The sequence below is a fragment of the Plecotus auritus genome, assembly GCF_963455305.1.
Source record: "Plecotus auritus genome assembly, chromosome: 2".
Taxonomy (NCBI): Eukaryota; Metazoa; Chordata; class Mammalia; order Chiroptera; family Vespertilionidae; genus Plecotus; species Plecotus auritus.
The window spans coordinates 18,341,223-18,359,363 of record NC_137771.1 but is presented as its reverse complement, the minus strand read 5'-3'; the positions used below and the strand labels follow the sequence as shown (position 1 = coordinate 18,359,363).

Genomic DNA, 18,141 nt, shown 5'->3' with positions numbered 1-18,141 from the left:
GGAAGAGCATGTCCAAAGCAGCAGAGGCACTGTATGGTTTGTGGTGGTCAGAAAATGGCAAATTATTTACTGTAGAGGGAAAGTGAGGCACAGTGAGAAAAAGAGATGAGACTGAAATAAATTGACAGATGTTGGCCTCTCTTCCAAACTGCTCTTTCTGCCTTTCCCTAAGCTACTTCTGTCTTTGTTGTTGTTGTTGTTAATCCTCACCTGAGGATATTCCTCCATTGATCTTTTAGAGAGAGTGGAAGAGAGAGGGAAAGACCGAGAGAAACATCGATGTGAGAGAAACACATCAATTGGTTGCCCCCGACCAGGGCCCAGGCTGGGGAGGAGCCTGCAACCAAGGTACGTGCCCTTGACCAAAATGGAACCCGGGACCCTTTGGTCCTCAGGCCAACACTCTATCCACTGAGCCAAACTGGCTAGGGCGGAGGCTACTTCTGTCTTGAGAGTGTAATCTTACAGCAATGTCACCAGGTAGGCCAGACTGTTAACTCTTTGGAAAGCAGAAAACTAAAACCAACCAATTTACAACCTTCCTGCATCATAGCATAATGAGTCCTTTTGTTTGTTGCCTTGATACTTGTCTGAAAAATCTTCTCCTAATTAACTTTAGGTGTTGACCAAGAAGAAATTACAAGACTTAGTAAGAGAAGTGGATCCTAATGAGCAATTGGATGAAGATGTAGAGGAGGTAAGAAGGGACTGGGTACCACAGAGGTGTGTCCCTGCGAGCTAGTATATAATAGTGGTGAAGAGCACAGACTTTAGAGGCAGACAAATCTGAATTTGCATCTTGGCTCTGCCAGTTAACAGCTTTGTAGCTGTGGATAAGTTACTTAGGCTTTCTGAGACTCAGCTTCCTCCTGTGTTGGTAGGGTATGACATTATTTATCTACATGGTTAATATGAGGGTCCCATGGAATAATTATACAAGACACTTTATACTGAACAGCTGCTGCTACTTTTACCTGTCAAAAAGGACATAGTCTGCTTCTCATAGGCAGTCACAATAGTTTTAGTTGTTCTTAGATTATTCCTCCGTATTTCTAAGTAATATACTTAAACATATACTCTTTGACTCATTAATTTTTTTAATATTTAAAAAATATTTTTAATTAATTTTTTAGAGAGAGAGGAAGGTAGAGGGAGAGAGAGAGCTTGCATACCCCCTACTGGGTATCAGGCCCAGAACCCGGGCATATGCTCTGACCAGGAATCAAACCAGGGACCCCTCAGTTCATGGGCTGACATTCAACAAACTGAGCCACTCTGGCCAGGCTTAAAAGATTTTTCAATTGATTTTGAGAGAGAGAGAGAGAGAAAACATCAGTGTGAAAGTGAAACATTGATTGGCTGCCTCCTGCAAGCCTCCCACCGAGAATCAAGCCTGCACCCCATGCATGTTCCCTGATCAGGACTCAAACTGGCAACCTTTCTTTCGGTGTGCATGGGATGATGCCCAACTAACTGAGCCACACCAGCCAGGGCTGATTCTTTAATTTTATAATAGTCTATTGACTTCCTGTTGTGGTAGATGACAATTTTAGAGTCTTTTTCCGATTCTCAATTTGTATATGTACCTTAGTATATCTCTTTTTCATCTGTTGTGCTGTTTTTGGAGGCTTCTTTTACTCTAGAAACTTCTGTGCCTTAATGCTGGGATGATTTTGTATATTTTTCGGGATGTTTTTGTTTTGCCTTTGCTGAGTAATATGTAATGATAGAGAAAGAAAATACAGGTTATAAAAACAGTATAACTCCATTGTTTGTTTTAACCAGAGGGAAAATATTTGCCTTTTTTGTATATGTGTGGCCATTTGGAACAGCACCTTTATTGAGATGTAATTCCTGTACCATAAAATTCATCCATTTGAAATCTATAGTTCGGTGGGTTTTACTATATTGAGAGTTGTGCAACTGTCAACACAATCAATTTTGGAACATTTTCATCATCCCTAAAAGAAACCCATACCCATTAGCAGTCATTTCCCATTTTTCCCCAGCCCACACAGCCCTAGGCAACAAACTATATTTTCTATCTTTGTAGATTCGCCTATTCTGGACATTTCAAATATATGGAATCATAATATTTGGTCTTTTGTGATTGCCTTCTTTCACTTAGCATAATGAGTCTAAAGTTCATCCATGTTGTAGAGGGCATTATTACTTCATTCCTTATTATGGCTGAATAAATATTTCATTATATGGATACTAGAGGCCTGGTGCACGGACTCGTGCACCAGTGGGGTCCCTCAGCCTGGCCTGTGGGGATCGGGCCGAAACCTGCTCTCCGACATCCCCTGAGGAGTCCTGGATTGAGAGAGGGCAGTTCTTGGGTGACACACCCCGGAATTGTGCTCCCTCCTCTTTGGTTCTGGGTGCCAAGTCACTGCAGTTCAGCAGCTCCTGCATTGAGCATCTGCCCCCTGGTGGTCAGTGCACTTCATAGCTACTGGCTGATCGGCTGGTCGGCCGGTCACTTAGGCTATTATATATGTAGATACCACCTTTTGTTTATCCATTCATCAATTGATGGACGTTTGGGTTGTGTCCACTTTTTGGCTATTATGAATAAAGTTTGCCATGAACATTCATGTGCAACCTTTTTTGTTTTTTTTTCCCTCTTTTTAAAAAGTTTCTGTACAACTTTGTGTGTGAACATATGTTTTCAATTCTCTTGGGTATATACCTAGGGGTAGAATTGCTGATTCATATGGTAAATCTGTTTCTTTAAGGACTATGACTGTTTTTCCAGAGTGCTTCACCCTTTTACATTCCCACCAACAGTGTATGAGCAGTTCATTTTCTTATATTAGTTTTTGATAATTTCTTCTCTATTTTGGTTTCTTTCTGGGATGATAATTGGTGGGATATTGGCTCTTCTGCATTGATCTTCTTAGATTTTTTGGTCTTGTTACTCCTATTTTTCATTTCTTTATAATTCTAAGTTCTGCTTGCGGGGAAGATTTTCCTTAGTTTATCTTTTAATCCTTTTAACTTTTTTTAAATATAAAAATTTAAGTTTCCACAAGTTGCTTCTTCTTGTTCACTGATTATTTTTTTTATTTTCCTAAGCCATTCTGTTCTTATTTTTTGGTTGTAATACCTTCTCTTATCTTTCTCTCTGAGGATATTAATTACATTTTTTGACATTTTCTTCTTTTCCCTGCATTGTCTGTTTCCTCTGGGTTCCTTTTCCCCCCTTTGGTTTGTTTTCTGTATTTTATTTTTTGTGTTAGAGACTTTCTTCAAATGTCTGCTAATCCTAGCTATCCATCCTAATATATAAAAATCCAGGGGCCGTCACAACCGAAACAACTGGACTGACGACCAAACAAAGGCTGCATGGAGTGACGGCTGGCAGGGGGGTTAGTGAGGGATGACCAAACGACTGAACAGCAGGCTGCGTGGGGCGACCAGACCGGCAGGGGGGTTAGTGAGGGACAACCAAACGACTGAACAGCAGGCTGCATGGGGCGACCTGGCCAGCAGAGGGGGGCAATTGGGGGTGACCAGACTGGCAGACAGAGGCGGTGAGGGGTGATCAGGCTGGCAGGAGGGGTCAGTTAGGGGTGATCAGGCAGGCAGGCAGGTGAGCAGTTAGGAGCCAGAAGTTCCGGATTGTGAGAGTGTGAGAGGAATGTTCGACTGCCGGTTTAGGCCTGATTCCGGGGATTGGGCCTAAACCGGCAGTTGGACATCCCCTGAGGGGTCCCGGATTGGAGAGGGTGCAGGCTGGGCTGAGGGGACCCCCCCCCCCCGCCCACGCATGAATTTCTTGCACCGGACCGCTAGTTCTTAAATAATGAGCCATTAAAAAGCTGATTTGAATCAGAACTTATTGACTAATAGGCTTTGTCCAATAATGTGCTGGTAAATGTTTAACAACCAGCTCTGTGAAGAAAATGACCCTGATTTTCAGCATTTTCAGATTTCTGGGGCGTAAAATTCCCACCATGCCCTATTTTAAGTTATCAACCTATTATTGCCGAATGCAAAATTGGTAAAAGTGCAAAAATTGACTTTCATGAGCTCATCTCAGCTGGCTCTAGGGTACCATTGGCTCCACTTCAGAATAATTGGCCACAAATCGACCTTTTATTGGGGGCTTCCTAAATATCAGTATCTGTAAATCTTTTCTCTGGAGTCATTTAGTATCTCTAGAGAAAAATCCTCCAGACTTCTATCTGGAGGGCTTATCCCTAGCTTCTAACATTCTGGAAGCAAGACAAGAGAAAGGGGCTGTGTCTCTCCCCTTGCTCTGTGTCTGGTATATTCTAATCCAGAGCCACATCCCTTCATTTTCCATTGGAAATAAACCTACTGTGTTCTGGATCAGGTAAGTGTGGCTGCTCTTGGAGTGCAGGGTTCAGTGGACTGCTCTGTGTATTGACATGTAACAATTCCCCAATTTTTAGTTCCATACCTCAGCCTAGTCTTCGATGATAAATGGAACTTCCAAATTCTGGTTCTCTTAGGGGTTGTGAAGGGAAAATCAGTTTAATTCTCATTGGTGTCCTCTCTATAGGCACTTGTGTTGTAACTTCTGTATGCTAGTTCAGTTCTCCCTCTTCTGTTATCTCTATAGCAAAAATTTACTTTAAAAGTTTATTGGAATTTCTTTGCATTAGGTTTTTTCTCCCATTGAGGATTCATATGTCTTTTTCTTTACTATTATGTTCATGGATTTAAGGAGGGAGAAGAGGTCATTTTGGGAGTTGACCTGCCATGTTTAATCATAGGTATTTCCTTTAGATGGTATCCATTTGGTTCCATAGGAAAGATGACAATGCATTAATGGCCCAGCAGAACAAGGAATGTCTACATCTATGATAGTAATTTTATTTTATTTTTTTTAAATATATTTTATTGATTTTTTTTTTTTACAGAGAGGAAGGGAGAGGGATATAGAGTTAGAAACATCGATGAGAGAGAAACATTGACCAGCTGCCTCCTGCACACCCACTACTGGGGATGTGCCCACAACCAAGGTACATGCCCTTGACCGGAATCGAACCCCCGGGACCCTTGAGTCTGCAGGCTGACACTCTATCCACTGAGCCAAACTGGTTAGGGCAATAGTAATTTTATTTTAATTTTTGGTCAGCAAAGGAAGCCATGGGAAGGCATTGATTTAAAATTTCAGTTTCTTCATGTAGGTTTTTAGCTTTAGAATTCTGATTTTGTTCATCACACAGTCCAGGATTAATATAATGAAGTGGAAAGAACCCAGCATTTGGACTCAGAACCTTGAGGTTGAAACCTGGTACCACTGCTTAGTAGTTACATAGCCATGAGCCAGATAGTCTCCTTGAGTGTTAGCATCCCCTGCTGTAGAATCAGGGTAAAATTCATGCCCCATTTTTTTCACAGGATTATTATAAGGACTAGATAAGATAATGGAAATAAAAATGCTTTAAGAGACTGTGAGTGAGGGATAATAATAATAATTAACTTTTGTTTTCCCACCTAATTCATAAGACGATATGGGGGTGAGGGATTGGGCTGGTTGATGCCTGCTGGGTAGAAAGTACAGAAAGCTCATCCTCAGAAAGGTGTGAGTTGCACTCCACCTGGTTAGTGAGTTAATGTGTTTCTGTTGCCATCCTCACGCTTCCTCTCACCTTAGGCCAATGCTGATTATAGGCCCTCTACTAGGGAGCCTGACTGAATATGTGGTTCAGGCAGATACAGTTGTCCCAGCAACAGGAGCTTAACCTGCCAATGACATGGTTACTCTCTCCCACTTTTCCCCAGATGCTGCTGCAGATTGCTGATGATTTTATTGAGAGTGTAGTGACAGCAGCCTGCCAGCTTGCTCGGCATCGCAAGTCCAGCACCCTGGAGGTGAAGGATGTCCAGCTGCACCTAGGTACGTGGTCTCGTTTCTCCCTGAAGTGTCCCCATGATTCCTCCTTCAGGACCATCATGAAAAGTGTAGTCGGAGGAACCTTTGTGCCAGGATCAGACTTTCAGGCTCTGATATTTATGTATTCCCAGGCCACTGTCTACCTGTGTCACCTTATCTTTCTTACTTAATTTCTCTTAAAGAGTCCATTTCCTCATTTGTAAAGTGGAGATCATAATATCCTCCTTTCAGGGTAGTAGTGAGAATTATGAATTAGGTTTGTAAAATGACTGGCACAGGACCTGGCTCAAGGTAAGAGATTAGTAAATGTAGCTATTATATCTCCACCATTCAAAAAATGGCATTTCCCTTCCAGTTTTTAGCTTATTTATGCATTTTTCCAAGAAAATTATAATCATAACGTGTATATAAATTTGTATTCTGCTTTTCTACATAATAGACACTAAATCTGAGCTTGGGTTTTCCTGGGAGATGCTCATCTAACGCATTTATTTTTTTACATTTGTAGTACTGTACATGTATTTTTTTTCTTCCTTAAGATTTTCTTAACATTTTATTTTTTCTAGCTTACTTTATTGTAAGAATACAGTGTACAATACATGTAACACACAAAATTATGTTTATTAACTGTTTATGTTATCGGTAAGGCTTTTGGTCAACAGTAGACTATTAGTAAACTTTTGGGGAAGTCAAAAGTTATACATAGCCCTGGCAGGTTTTCTCAGTGGACAGCCCTCGGACCAAAGGGTCGCGGGTTCGATTCCGGGTCAAGGGCAAGTACCTCAGTTGCAGATTTGATAGGAGTAAGACAACTGAAAAATGACTCCCTTTCTGTGGAGCTGCATGGAAACCTTAGGACTCAGCACCCATGGCTTTGACACATTTACTTTGCAAGAAAGTCAAATGGTATCCGTTCAACTTTGGGGCACGACACGAGATTCCCCCATTTGTATTCCATAGAGTCCCTCTGCAGGGTTACTGTTACTTAGCTTAGCTGATTGCTTAGATTCGTCCCCCCTGACTCTTGTCTGAGGGTCACACTGCACCCTGACCCTGCCTGCCCAGTCCCCTTATCTCTGTGCTGGCCTCTTCCTTGCAGAGCGCCAATGGAACATGTGGATCCCAGGATTCGGCTCTGAAGAAATCCGACCCTACAAAAAAGCTTGCACCACAGAGGCTCACAAACAGGTGAGGAGTCATCAGAGCCCCAGGGCAGCCACAGCTGATCCCTTGAGCTACCATTGCAGGTCACAGCTACCACCACTGCAGTTATGGCTCCCTCTCACAGCAGCAGAGCTCCATGGGAGATCAGTCAGATATTTCCTTGATGATTAGCTGTTCCCACATCAGGAGTGTCTCTGGTTTGTCTCTCAACTCTGATGGGCATTGCTTAAAGCTGTTGAATCTAGCTTCTTTAATATGGATGGAACCTTACGGATATAACTTGAACCTGCCCATCTCCTTAATGAAGTCTTCCTTCGTTGTTGGTGCTTTGAACATACATATGGTCCTGTGACTGAGGACAGGTTACGGAAAGCAGAAATAAGTGTACTTGTGGTGAGAGGTAGCACTCAGACTGCTCTGCCAGGCATTCTGATCTCCGTCCTAGCTTAACCTTTGTTCTCTGCCTCTTACCATGGAGCTGAGGAGTCAGTGTGAGAATCTAACACCACTTCTGCTGTGGAGCAAGTTGTCCCTGTCATTGGTCAGTCTCGTGGCAATGGTGGCCTCCCTTGACAAGGCTGTCATTCCTGTCTTAATTTAACTAGCTACTCGGAATTGAAAAGTGAGCTTGCCCTGATTGGTTTGGCTCAGTGGATAAAGCATCGGTCTGGGACTGAAGGGTCCCGGGTTCGATTCCGGTCAAAGGCACATGCCCAGGTTGTGGGCCTGATTCTCAGTAGGGGGTGTGCAGGAGGCAGCCATCAATGATTCTCTCTCATCATTGATGTTTCTATCTCTCTCCTTCTCCCTTCCTTTCTGAAATCAATAAAAACATTTTTAAAAAAGAAAAAAGAAAAGTGAGCTTCATCTAAGCTTGACAGGCATAACTGGGAGCCTCTGTCCCTTGCTTTTCCATAGAGTGGATCTCTGGAGCGGGTATGTTTCCAGAGCTCACAGAGGAAGCCCTGCAAGGAAGCAGTCAATAGCCTGAATCGAAGGACCACAGTGTTCTTCAGAAAGGAGTCCCTCCAGATAACAGATGGTCATTTGGTCTCTGTTCCCAAATTATCCACTTTTTAGCCATATATATATATATATTTACCAACAAATACAATGTTTGAACAATCTCTTGGTCAAAAAGAGTGAGCAAAGCAAATCAGTAATTTGGCCATGGCTGGTGGTAGTAAAATTTGAAGCCCATGATCTGACTATTTCCCTGATGGGTTGTGGTAGAAGTTGTTGGTGTCAGTTTCCTTCATTGCAGGTCATCAAGTGTGAAATGGCAGCAGGCTTGAAATAAAGGCCCCTTTCCTATTTTCTCCATCATCAGAGAAGAGTTTGGGTGTGGGTGGGAAGCCTAGAAATCACCTGCTTTGATGGCTTTTCCCCTTAAGTCCCCAAAAGGCAAGAGCTGTCACCTTTTAACCTTTTTGCCATCCTGCTAGCCAGGGCCCTGCAGGTTGTCCTCAGAGTAGGTGGAGCTTGCTGATGAGCTGCCCTAGGCCTGCAGGTTCCCACAGGCTCCAGGCTGTGATATAGATCGTACTGCCTGCTAGCCATACATGAACATCCCAGAAAGTTCCTGACTCTAACCTGCGCGTTGCTTCTTTCTCTCTCCTTTCAGAGAATGGCATTGATCCGGAAAACAACCAAGAAATAACACATGGAGAGATCAGGGAATGGACAACATTGTATTTGGAGATACTTGAGCTGAGACCTCAGCCATCTCACCTTTGGATTTTTTTTTTAATGCTTTACAGAGAAGCATATATTTTTTATTAACAGTGCAGCAATATCTATAATGACTGAGAGGATCTGCCAAAAGAATAAAGCCTCCTGCCCCCACTTTGGCCCCTTTGCCCTGCCGTCTCAAAGAGGAGCAATTTATCTTCCAGAGAAGATTTTATTTGTGGTTTATTATATAAGTGATTGAATATGGGACAAAGCAGTATCGTCTTGTTTGGTGAGACAGTATTAGCAGGATTGGTAGAGGTTTTTGTTTCCTTCTCCCTTCCTCTTCCCCCTGTACTTTGTAATGTCAGTGTTTATATGAATATGACTTTCATTTGCTTTTCCAGAATAAAAATGTTATTAATTGAGAGACACAGGATGCATGGCTTACAGCCTTTGAAATCCCAGAGGGAGTTAGGAGAAGCAGCAAGTCTGATGCAGCGCCCCAGTCAGCAGGTGGCAGCAATGTTATCTATCCATTTCTGTGGTTAAGAAAAAACCGTGGGGTTTCCATTACTGTACGCTAAGGAAGGTTACACCATTAGTAGGAATTTGAGTTCAGTTTCTCTGCCATAGAATTGGGTAGGGTGACCTTCTCTCCTGAGCCCCAAACTGAAGAGGCATCCTGGTTTTGGCAAAGCCTGCTCTTCTGGACTTTCTAGAGCAGGGGTCCTCAAACTTTTTAAACAGGGGGTCATTTCACTGTCACTCAGATGGTTGGAGGGCCGGACTATAGTTTAAAAAAAAACAACTATGAACAAATTCCTATGCGCACTGCTGGCCCGGGACGAGTCGGCTGCTAAGCAGGACAGGCAGCGGCGGGCCAGATAAATGTCCTCTGCGGGCCGCATGTGGCCCGCGGGCTGTAGTTTGAGGACCCCTGTCCTAGAGAAAGTTTTGCTCATCCTGAGCTCTAAGAAGGGACGGGGAAAGGCCTGTCTGTGCTGAGGCCTGTCTGCTCTTAGTTGTTGGTATCCCTGGTCCTGGTGTTTTCACCACTGCATAGAGGAAACCAGGCTCACGTAGCATCATCCTGTCCTGTGCCCAGCATAGCCCTTGTGGGTCCTGAAGGTTTCATGGCTTCAGGGGGTGTGGCTGTTCCACCCAGGGAACACCAGCACAGGCACTTCCCCCTTGCCCTGCTTTGGTTCTCTGTCTCCTGAGGTTGGCCTGCAGTGGGACCCTGCTTTTCACTCCCATTCAGTTTGGCCCCATGACCCCTCTCTTCACATCCTCATAGAGCTCTTGAGTGAGCAGCTCAAAGGCTGTGCAGATGGTACTGTTGCTCTTGGCTGAAGTCTCAACATAGTGAGCACCCAAAGAAGAGGCAGCCAGCTTCTCCCCTTCTTCTAGCACCACCTGTCACTCAACCACCAGGTCACTCTGTGACCTACCACCAGGAAGAGGATGCTGAAGGGTTTCACTTTCTCCAGAATCTCCTGATGCCGTGTTCTGTTGGTGATATCAAACAGCAAAAGGCCACCCGCCAAGTTTTGATAGTAGGAGCCAGTCACTGACCTCGGTAGCCAAGAAGGATTCCAGAATTAGTGCTGAATCCTCCATTGAGGACAGAAGGGGATGGGGAATTCGGGCAGTTTAATGGAAAGAGCTGGGGTAGAGCCAAGAGACCTCAATTCTCGATCAGCTGTGTGACAGGTAAGTAAGGAGCTTCACCTGGGTTCTGTCCTATCTGCATGTGAAAGGACCTTGTTTATTCAACAAGCGTTTGTGAGCTGGGCCGGGGCCTGGCAGTGGTTACTGTGATGAGTAAAATAAAAACGCAGGGAGCAATCCTGTGATTGGATAAATATAATACTCACTGTGACAGGCTGCAAAGGAGAAGTTCACAGGGCCAGGGGGAGGGCCTCTGACCAGTTGAGCCATAAAATATATATATTTTTAATCCTCACCTGAGGATATTTTTCCATTGATTTTTAGAGAGAGTGCAAGAGTGAGGCAAAGACAGAGAAAAATATTGATGTGAGAGAAACACATCAATTGGTTGCCTCCTGCAACACCTGCCTGTAACCGAGAGACAAGTAACCGAGGGACATGCCCTTGACTGGAATTGAATTGGGCTGGGGCAGGGGCCTTTGGTCTGAAAGCCAACACTCTATCCGCTGAACCAAACTGGCTAGGGCTTGAGCTATAATTTGAGGGACCTGAGTGAAGGGATCTCTCTCGTGGAGAGAGAACTGCATGCATGTATGCCATCCCTGAGGCATGTGGTGGGCCAGGACATGGTGTGCCTTGTCGACCCCAGCAAAGGGGGTCTTTACCCAAAAACTAACAGGAACCATTGAAGGATTTTAAGCAGGAGCGTGACATGGTCAGCTTTGCATTTTGAAAAGATCACTGGCCAGACAGTGGAGGACAGACAGACTGGAGGAGGAAGAGAGAGAGAAACTGTAAAAGCAGAAATGCATCAGAAGGCTGCTGCCTGGATTGAAGGGGAGGTGGGTGGTAAAGTGGAGAGAGGGATACATTTGAAAAGTTGAAGCAGTGCCCTCACATGCCTAGGGTTTAGGAGAGGGTGTCACCCAGTGAGCTGTAAGGGATTCTCTGACTTGGAGTGTCCATCTCTGGTGCAGTTCCGCCCCCAACCTGGGCATGAGGCCCTCTACCCACTGAGCTAAGTAACCTCACAGGGTCGCTGCAGGGTTGATAATAAGCAACTAGCAAAAGCAGTAGCTCACAGTGTGGGAGCCCCTCCCTGTGGTAGGGTTTCATATAATCATTTAATCCTCACAACAACCCTGTGAGATAAAAGCTATTATTATCCCCACTTTACAGATGGGAAACCTGACATTTCTGGGGAGAGGCAGCTGGGACAATGGGCATTTTCTCTGCCTTGGAGGTAGACCCTGCCCTGGGCAGGCCGGGCTTCCTGCTGGTTCTTCAATACTTGGCCAGGATTTTGAGAGGGAATGGACAGTTTTTTCTTCCTCTCCTTCTCCAGGGATGTGGGACTTTGTTTTGAGCACCTGACAGTCAAATCCCCACCTCAATCCCCAGGATTAGCTGCTTAGCCCCCAAGCAAGCTCCAGTTTAGACCTATATCCTGGGTGGGGAAGCTCCTGGAGATTAAAAACCACACCGAGTTAAGGGCACTCCCTGCTGCTTCACTTCATTCTAGCTGCTAGATCTCCAATAGATTCCTAGGAAAAGCCCAGCTCCTACTTACCTCCAGGCTCTCCCTTGTACTTACTGGCTGCCGCTTTTTTTATTTTTATTTATTTATTTTAGACAGGAACGGAGAGGGATAGATAGAAACATCAATGAGAAGAAAATATCAATTGGCTGCCTTCTGCATGTCCCCTACTGGGTATCGGGCCTGCAACTGGGCATGTGCCCTGACCAGGAATCAAACCTATGACCTCTTGGTTCATGGGTTTATGCTTAACCACTGAGCCACACCAGCCGGCCTCATTCTCCATATCAGTAAAATGGAAAATTAAAGCAACTACCTTATACAATACACTAGGGGCCCAATGCACGAATTTGTGCACCTTGAAAGGAACTATGGGCTGTGAGGCTGCAGTGGGCACAGAGGTGGGTCTTGGCCCATCCTCTGCACCCCTGCCTGGCCCCTCCCACCATGGCCCCTGGTCCCCTGTCTGCTGGCAGCTCCACTCTCGCTGCCACCGCTCCCACACGCTGACAGCGCCAGCCCCACTTGCACCCACTGATGGCGCAGAGAGACTGGGGCCGGCACCAGCAGCAGGTATGAGCAGGGCTGGAGCCGTCAGTGGGTGCAAGCGGCAGCTGCTGCCCCGATCACCCCTCAGGAGCAGGGGGAGTTGGAGAAGCCCTCAGGGGCGATGGGGGCCGGCACCCGCTGATGGTGCCGAGCGATCTGGACCAGCACCAGGCACCAGCAGTGGGTGCAAAGTGGCAGCTCTGGTGCGAGCAGGGCCAGTGCCGGCAGCAGGTGCAAGCGTTGGGGGGGACTGCAGCATGCGGGAGCAAAGAATTTTCAGTAACCACCAGAGGCTCACACTTATGACAGTGACCGGTGGCCCTCCTTGGTCTGGTGCCCCCACTCACCTGCTCCACCATCCTGATGCCTGCCATGTTCCACGTGCACCCCCTGGTGGTCAGCACACGTCATAATGACTGGCTCAGTTGTTCCGCTGTTCAGTCTATATGCATATTAGGGTTTTATATATATAGATAAGAAGTGCTCAGCCCTGGCTGGGTAGCTCAGTTTTTTTTTTTTTTTAATATATTTTATTGATTTTTTACAGAGAGGAAAGGTGAGGGATAGAGAGCTAGAAACATCGATGAGAGAGAAACATCCATCAGCTGCCTCCTGCACACCCCCTACTGGGGATGTGCCCGCAACCAAGGTACATGCCCTTGACCGGAATCGAACCTGGGACCCTTCAGTCGGCAGGCTGATGCTCTATCCACTGAGCCAAACCGGTTAGGGCTGGGTAGCTCAGTTTTAGAGCATCATCTCAACACATCAAGGTTGCAGGTTCGTTCCCTAGTCAGGACACATACAAGAAGCAACCAATGAATGCAACCAAATCAACATTCCCCTCTCTCTCTTAAGTCAATGAATAAAAGTAAAAAAATAAAATAAATGCTCAGCCGGTGCTGGCAGCTGTTTCTTCTGCCCAGATCTCTCAGCTCTTTGCTCCTTCTCCAGGTTTCAGCTCAAAGGTCATCTCCTCAGAGAAGCCCTCCCCAACCACCTGCTCTAAAGGACCCACATCACTCTGTCCCATCTCCCTTATCTGTGATCTTTATGGCACCACAACTAGAAATAGGTTGGTTCACTTATTTACTCATTTTTTTTCTCTCTCTTCCATTAGAATGTCAGCCCCAGGAGGCAATTCTGTATCCCCAGAGCCCAGAACAGAGCAGATGTTCATTTTTAAAAATCTGATAAAGGAATAATAATATGCTCTAAAGCAAATCATTTCCTTCTTCTGGCCCAAGCTTTCCCATCTGTGAAATGGAGATAATTGTGTCAGTCTTGCAAGATTGTCATAAGGATGAGTGAAGATTTTTTTTTTGGAAGAGGAGGCAGGGAGAAAGCAGTGCACAGGAAGACACCACCTGTCCCAGTTGCCATGGGGAGGAAGCTAAGAAACTCATCCTGCCCTAACTGGTTTGGCTCGGTGGATAGAGTGTTGGCCTGCGGACTGAAAGGTCCCGCGTTCGATTCCAGTCAAGGACGTGTGCCTTGGTTGCGGGCACATCCCCAGTGGGAGGTGTGCGGGAGGCAGCTGATCGATGTTTCTGGCTCTCTGTCCCTCTCTTTTCCTCTCTGTGAAAAATCAACGGAATACATATATATATATATATATATATATATATATATATATATATATATATATATATTTTTTTTTTTTTTTTTAAAGAAACTCATCCTGATTGAAAACCTCCCAAGAACCCTGGGTTGGAGGGAATGTCAGTCACCTGTTACTGAGAAAGAATCTGAGGCTCAAAGAGGTGCAGCAACTGGCTCCAGGTCACAAAATTAAGTAGTCAGTGCTCTTTTTGCTGTGGCAACTATCCATGCCCTTCCCATGCCCACTGGCCCAATGACATCCTCAAGACACCCCCTCTACACCTGTTGAGATTCTTCCCAACACAAGCACCATCTCCTTCATGAAGCCATCTTTGATTGCTCTAGGACATTCCCTGCCTTGCAGTTTCTGTTGCAAATTAGTTTCCCCAGGAGGCAAATTCTGAGATTAGTGTGTAGACATTTACATTTGATCTTGAACAACTCTGGGGTTAGGGGGGCTGACCTCCTGTGCAATAGAAAATCTGGGTGTAACTACACCTGACCTTCTTCATCCCCAAAGACCCATCCATGGAATCCACCCTTAAATAACCGTTTGAACTATATGGGTCAATTGGAAAAATCCACGTATAAGTGGACCTGCACAGTTCAAATGGTTCAAAATCATGCTGTTCAAGGGCCAACTGTATAAGGGAATTATTGAGATCAATAACTGCTTGGGCCTAGCTGGTATTGCTCAGTGGTTGAGTGTTGACCCATGAACCAGGAGGTTGCTGTTGGATTCCAGGTCAGGGCACATGCCCGGGTTGTGGGCTCAATCACCAGTAGGGAGCATGTAGGAGGCAGCCAATTGATGGTTCTCTCATCATTGATGTTTCTATCTCTCTTTCTCCCTCTCTCTGAAAATCAAAAAAACATATCTAAAAAAATGAACCTGTTTGGGGGAGAAAAGAAAGGAAGCAGGACTGAGCAGTGGGAGGATTTATCTGTGATGTGACAACAATGGCTCCAGTGGACTCCATAATCCTATCCTATATAATCCTATATAATAAAAGGCTAATATGCAAATTGACCCGAATGGCAGAACGACTGGTTGCTATGATGCGCACTGACCACCAGGGGGCAGACGCTCAACACAGGAGCTGCCCCCTGGTGGTCAGTGTGCTCCCACAGGGGGAGCACTTCTCAGCCAGAAGCCGGGCTCACTGCTGGCGAGCGCAGTGGCAGTAGCAGGAGCCTCTCCCACCTCTGCGGCAGCGCTAAGGATGTCCGACTGACAGCTTGGAGCGGGCCTAAGCCATCAGTCGGACATCCCCCGAGGGCTCCCGGACTGCGAGAGGGCGCAGGCAGGGCTGAGGGACTCCCGCACTGAGTGCATGAATTTCGTGCACCCGGCCTCTAGTGAGTGATAAAGCAAGGTTTGACCTTCAGAGTTGTTCAGCATTGGGACAAGGCCTGGCCTTTGAATACCCTGCCCCCATTAGATCCACATTGGATGTGAGCTGCCCCTGAGGGGTGGGGAGTTCCCAGAGAGTGTCTTCCTCATTCCACAGCACTCCCAGCAGCTGGGGGGTGTGGGGTGGGGATAAGGGTGAGGAGGAGGCTATGGGTTCTTCAGCTCTGCCTCCCAGATCCAGATCCAGTCCCTGGCCTTGGACCAAGGGCACTGGGCTGCAACAACCACACCTTATTTCCATGCCCAGACTCATCCAAGCCTGAGGACCTAAGGAGGCTCTGAGCCAGGCTTTCCCTGAAATTCCCTGCACTCATCCTCACCTGTGCGGACGTGTACAGACTCGGCGTCTCAGCGTCCCAGCCCCGGAATGCTGCTGGAAATGGCCACATCCCAGCCAAGAGGAGCGGTGATGACAGTTCTTGTTACTTAGTTCTCAGCAAGTGGCAGGTTCTGGCTGAGCATATCCCATCCATTGTCTCATTCATGCACCTCCCCACCCCCCACTCCCTTGAGGCAGGGTGTTTTATGAGGAAGCAGGCTCAACAGGAAGCTGTACACCTGCCTCTACAACTTGCTTTTATTGATTGATTTTAGAGAGAAAGGGAGAGACATTGATTTATTGTTCCACTATTTGTGCATTCTTTGGTTGATACTTGTATACAATCTAACCAACAACCTTGGCGTATTGGGATGACACTCTAACCCAGTGGTCGGCAAACTCATTAGTCAACAGAGCCAAATAGCAACAGTACAACGATTGAAATTTCTTTTGAGAGCCAAATTTTTTAAACTTAAACTTCTTCTAACGCCACTTCTTCAAAATAGACTTGCCCAGGCCGTGGTATTTTGTGGAAGAGCCACACTCAAGGGGGCCAAAGAGCCGCATGTGGCTCGCGAGCCGCAGTTTGCCGACCATGGCTCTAACCAACTGAGCTACCTGGCCAGAGCCTAGACCTTTCTGGTGCAAAGGGGCTGAGCTCTAAGACCCAAAATCCAGGAGCCAAGACTATGCCAGGATATTGTTTATATGAACCCTTTGGGTATATTCCGCCATTTGCCCTTTGGAGAGACAGTCTCCATCCCACCAGCATGTCTGAGGTTGGCACTGTTTTAACCCTTTTCCTCCCAGAGTCAACACTGGCATGGGCCTGCATGCTGCTTCCTGCTGGGGACTCTGGGAGTTGGAGGCTTGTTGATGAGCCGAATGCCCCCCCAGTCCTCCTCCAACTTAATGTCCCCCTGCTGCAGGGCCTGCTGGATGGCGTTGGCAAGTGTCTGGAAAGCTAGGTCCACATTGCAGTTATTTTTGGCTGAGGTTTCCATGAAGGCCATGCCCAGGGAGGCAGCCAGCTCCTCTGCCTCCTGGGCCGAGACACAGCGGGTGCTCTCCAGGTCACTCTTGTGGCCCAGGAGCAGGAAGATTGCCTTGTCGGGGCCCTGAGTGCCCATGACCTCCTGGTGCCAGTCTGGAATGTGTTCAAAGGACTTCCGGTTTGTCATATCGAAAACCAGCAGGACACCCACCACATTCCGGTAAAAAGACCTGGTGATGCACCTGATGGGATTGAGGAGGAAGGAGTAAATTGGGAGAGCCTTATACCTTCAAGACACCCCAGAGGCAAGAGCTCCCCTGCATCCACTGACTGCCTCCCCTTCCCCTCCGCCCATTGCAGCTCATTTCACACTGCCTGTGCTTCGGTTCCTGACGCTGTCTCTCTCCCAGGAGACGCGCTCTTCTCAGTTAGGGAGTAAGTTTGATGCACATCCTCTCCTGACCATTCCTCCATCCCTGGAGGAGGCCTGATGTTTGCCTGCCGGAAAGTCCGCTTCCCCCTTCTCTGCCTGGCAAACTCCCAGGCATCCGTCAAGGCCAACGCAAACCTCTCCTCCTTTCCCATCTCCTGGACCTCGCTCTCTGTGCTCCTGTGGGCTCCCTCAGCACCCACATCATTCATCCCTCCAGGTTTCAATGTGGGGTCCTTCCCCCATCCCAAGGCCTGAACTTCCTGGCGGTGTGGGGGGAAGGCGCAACAGGTCTCAAGCATCTGGCTGGGGCTTGGCCCGCCCAGCTGTATTTGTAGGTTGCATGACTCAAAAGGGAAGGACTGGAGACCCACACCTCTAATTGGGCCACTGAGGCTGACCCCTCTGAGGGGCCTCCTTAGCCACGTGGATTGATCCCCAAACCCGAAGTCCCTCCCCTACCCGCCCCTCCCCTTCTTGTCCCTCCTCCGCCCACCTCGCACCCACAGCCCCCTCCCTCATCCCGCACCTGAAGCGCTCCTGGCCCGCGGTGTCCCAGAGCTGCAGCTTGACCCACGGCCCGGCCGACAGCTGCAGCGCGCGGCCGTAGAACTCGACGCCCACCGTGGGCGCCGACTCCAGCTCCGGCTCGGGCTCCAGGGTCCCGGCCGCGCCCTCCACGAAGCGTCGCAGCAGCGATGTCTTACCCACCGTCGCGTCCCCCAGCACCACGATCCGAAACTGGTAGCGGCAGCCCTTCGCCTCCATGGCCCGAGTCTCGCCTCCAGCCTGTCCCGCGGTCATCGGCCCGCCCCGCCCTGCCCTGCACCGAAGCTGGGAAGGGTGGCCCCGCCCCCGCCCCCGCCCCACCCCCCGGGCTCTGAGCGACCCGTCACCCGCAAGTGGAGGGCT

At 47.4% G+C, this 18,141-nt stretch overlaps 2 protein-coding genes across 9 annotated transcripts in view; one reads left to right on the top strand and one right to left on the bottom strand.

The window, feature by feature from the left end:
- Positions 1 to 9,140, top strand: part of TAF12 (TATA-box binding protein associated factor 12) — a 44,743-nt gene extending 35,603 nt beyond the window's left edge. For all 6 annotated transcript variants that reach the window (XM_080655795.1, XM_080655792.1, XM_080655794.1 and 3 more), the window contains 4 exons: positions 620 to 697; positions 5,764 to 5,878; positions 6,975 to 7,063; positions 8,664 to 9,140. In XM_080655795.1, the coding sequence (XP_080511921.1) occupies positions 620 to 697; positions 5,764 to 5,878; positions 6,975 to 7,063; positions 8,664 to 8,699 (318 nt within the window). In that variant the 3' untranslated portion in view covers positions 8,700 to 9,140. The remainder of the gene's footprint in view (positions 1 to 619; positions 698 to 5,763; positions 5,879 to 6,974; positions 7,064 to 8,663) is intronic.
- A 6,906-nt stretch (positions 9,141 to 16,046) lies between these two features.
- RAB42 (RAB42, member RAS oncogene family) lies at positions 16,047 to 18,033 on the bottom strand (the record flags this gene model as incomplete). 3 transcript variants are annotated; one of them, XM_080655783.1, is made up of 2 exons in its annotated part: positions 16,047 to 17,041; positions 17,759 to 18,033. In XM_080655783.1, the coding sequence occupies 2 exons, from the start codon at positions 18,031 to 18,033 to the stop codon at positions 16,618 to 16,620; spliced, it is 699 nt and encodes a 232-aa protein (XP_080511909.1). In that variant the 3' UTR covers positions 16,047 to 16,617. The 3 variants fall into 3 exon arrangements, with proteins under 3 accessions (XP_080511909.1, XP_080511910.1, XP_080511911.1); XM_080655784.1 differs by having other exon boundaries at positions 17,937 to 18,028; XM_080655785.1 differs by having other exon boundaries at positions 17,941 to 18,028.
- Between the last annotated feature and the right edge of the window lie 108 nt (positions 18,034 to 18,141).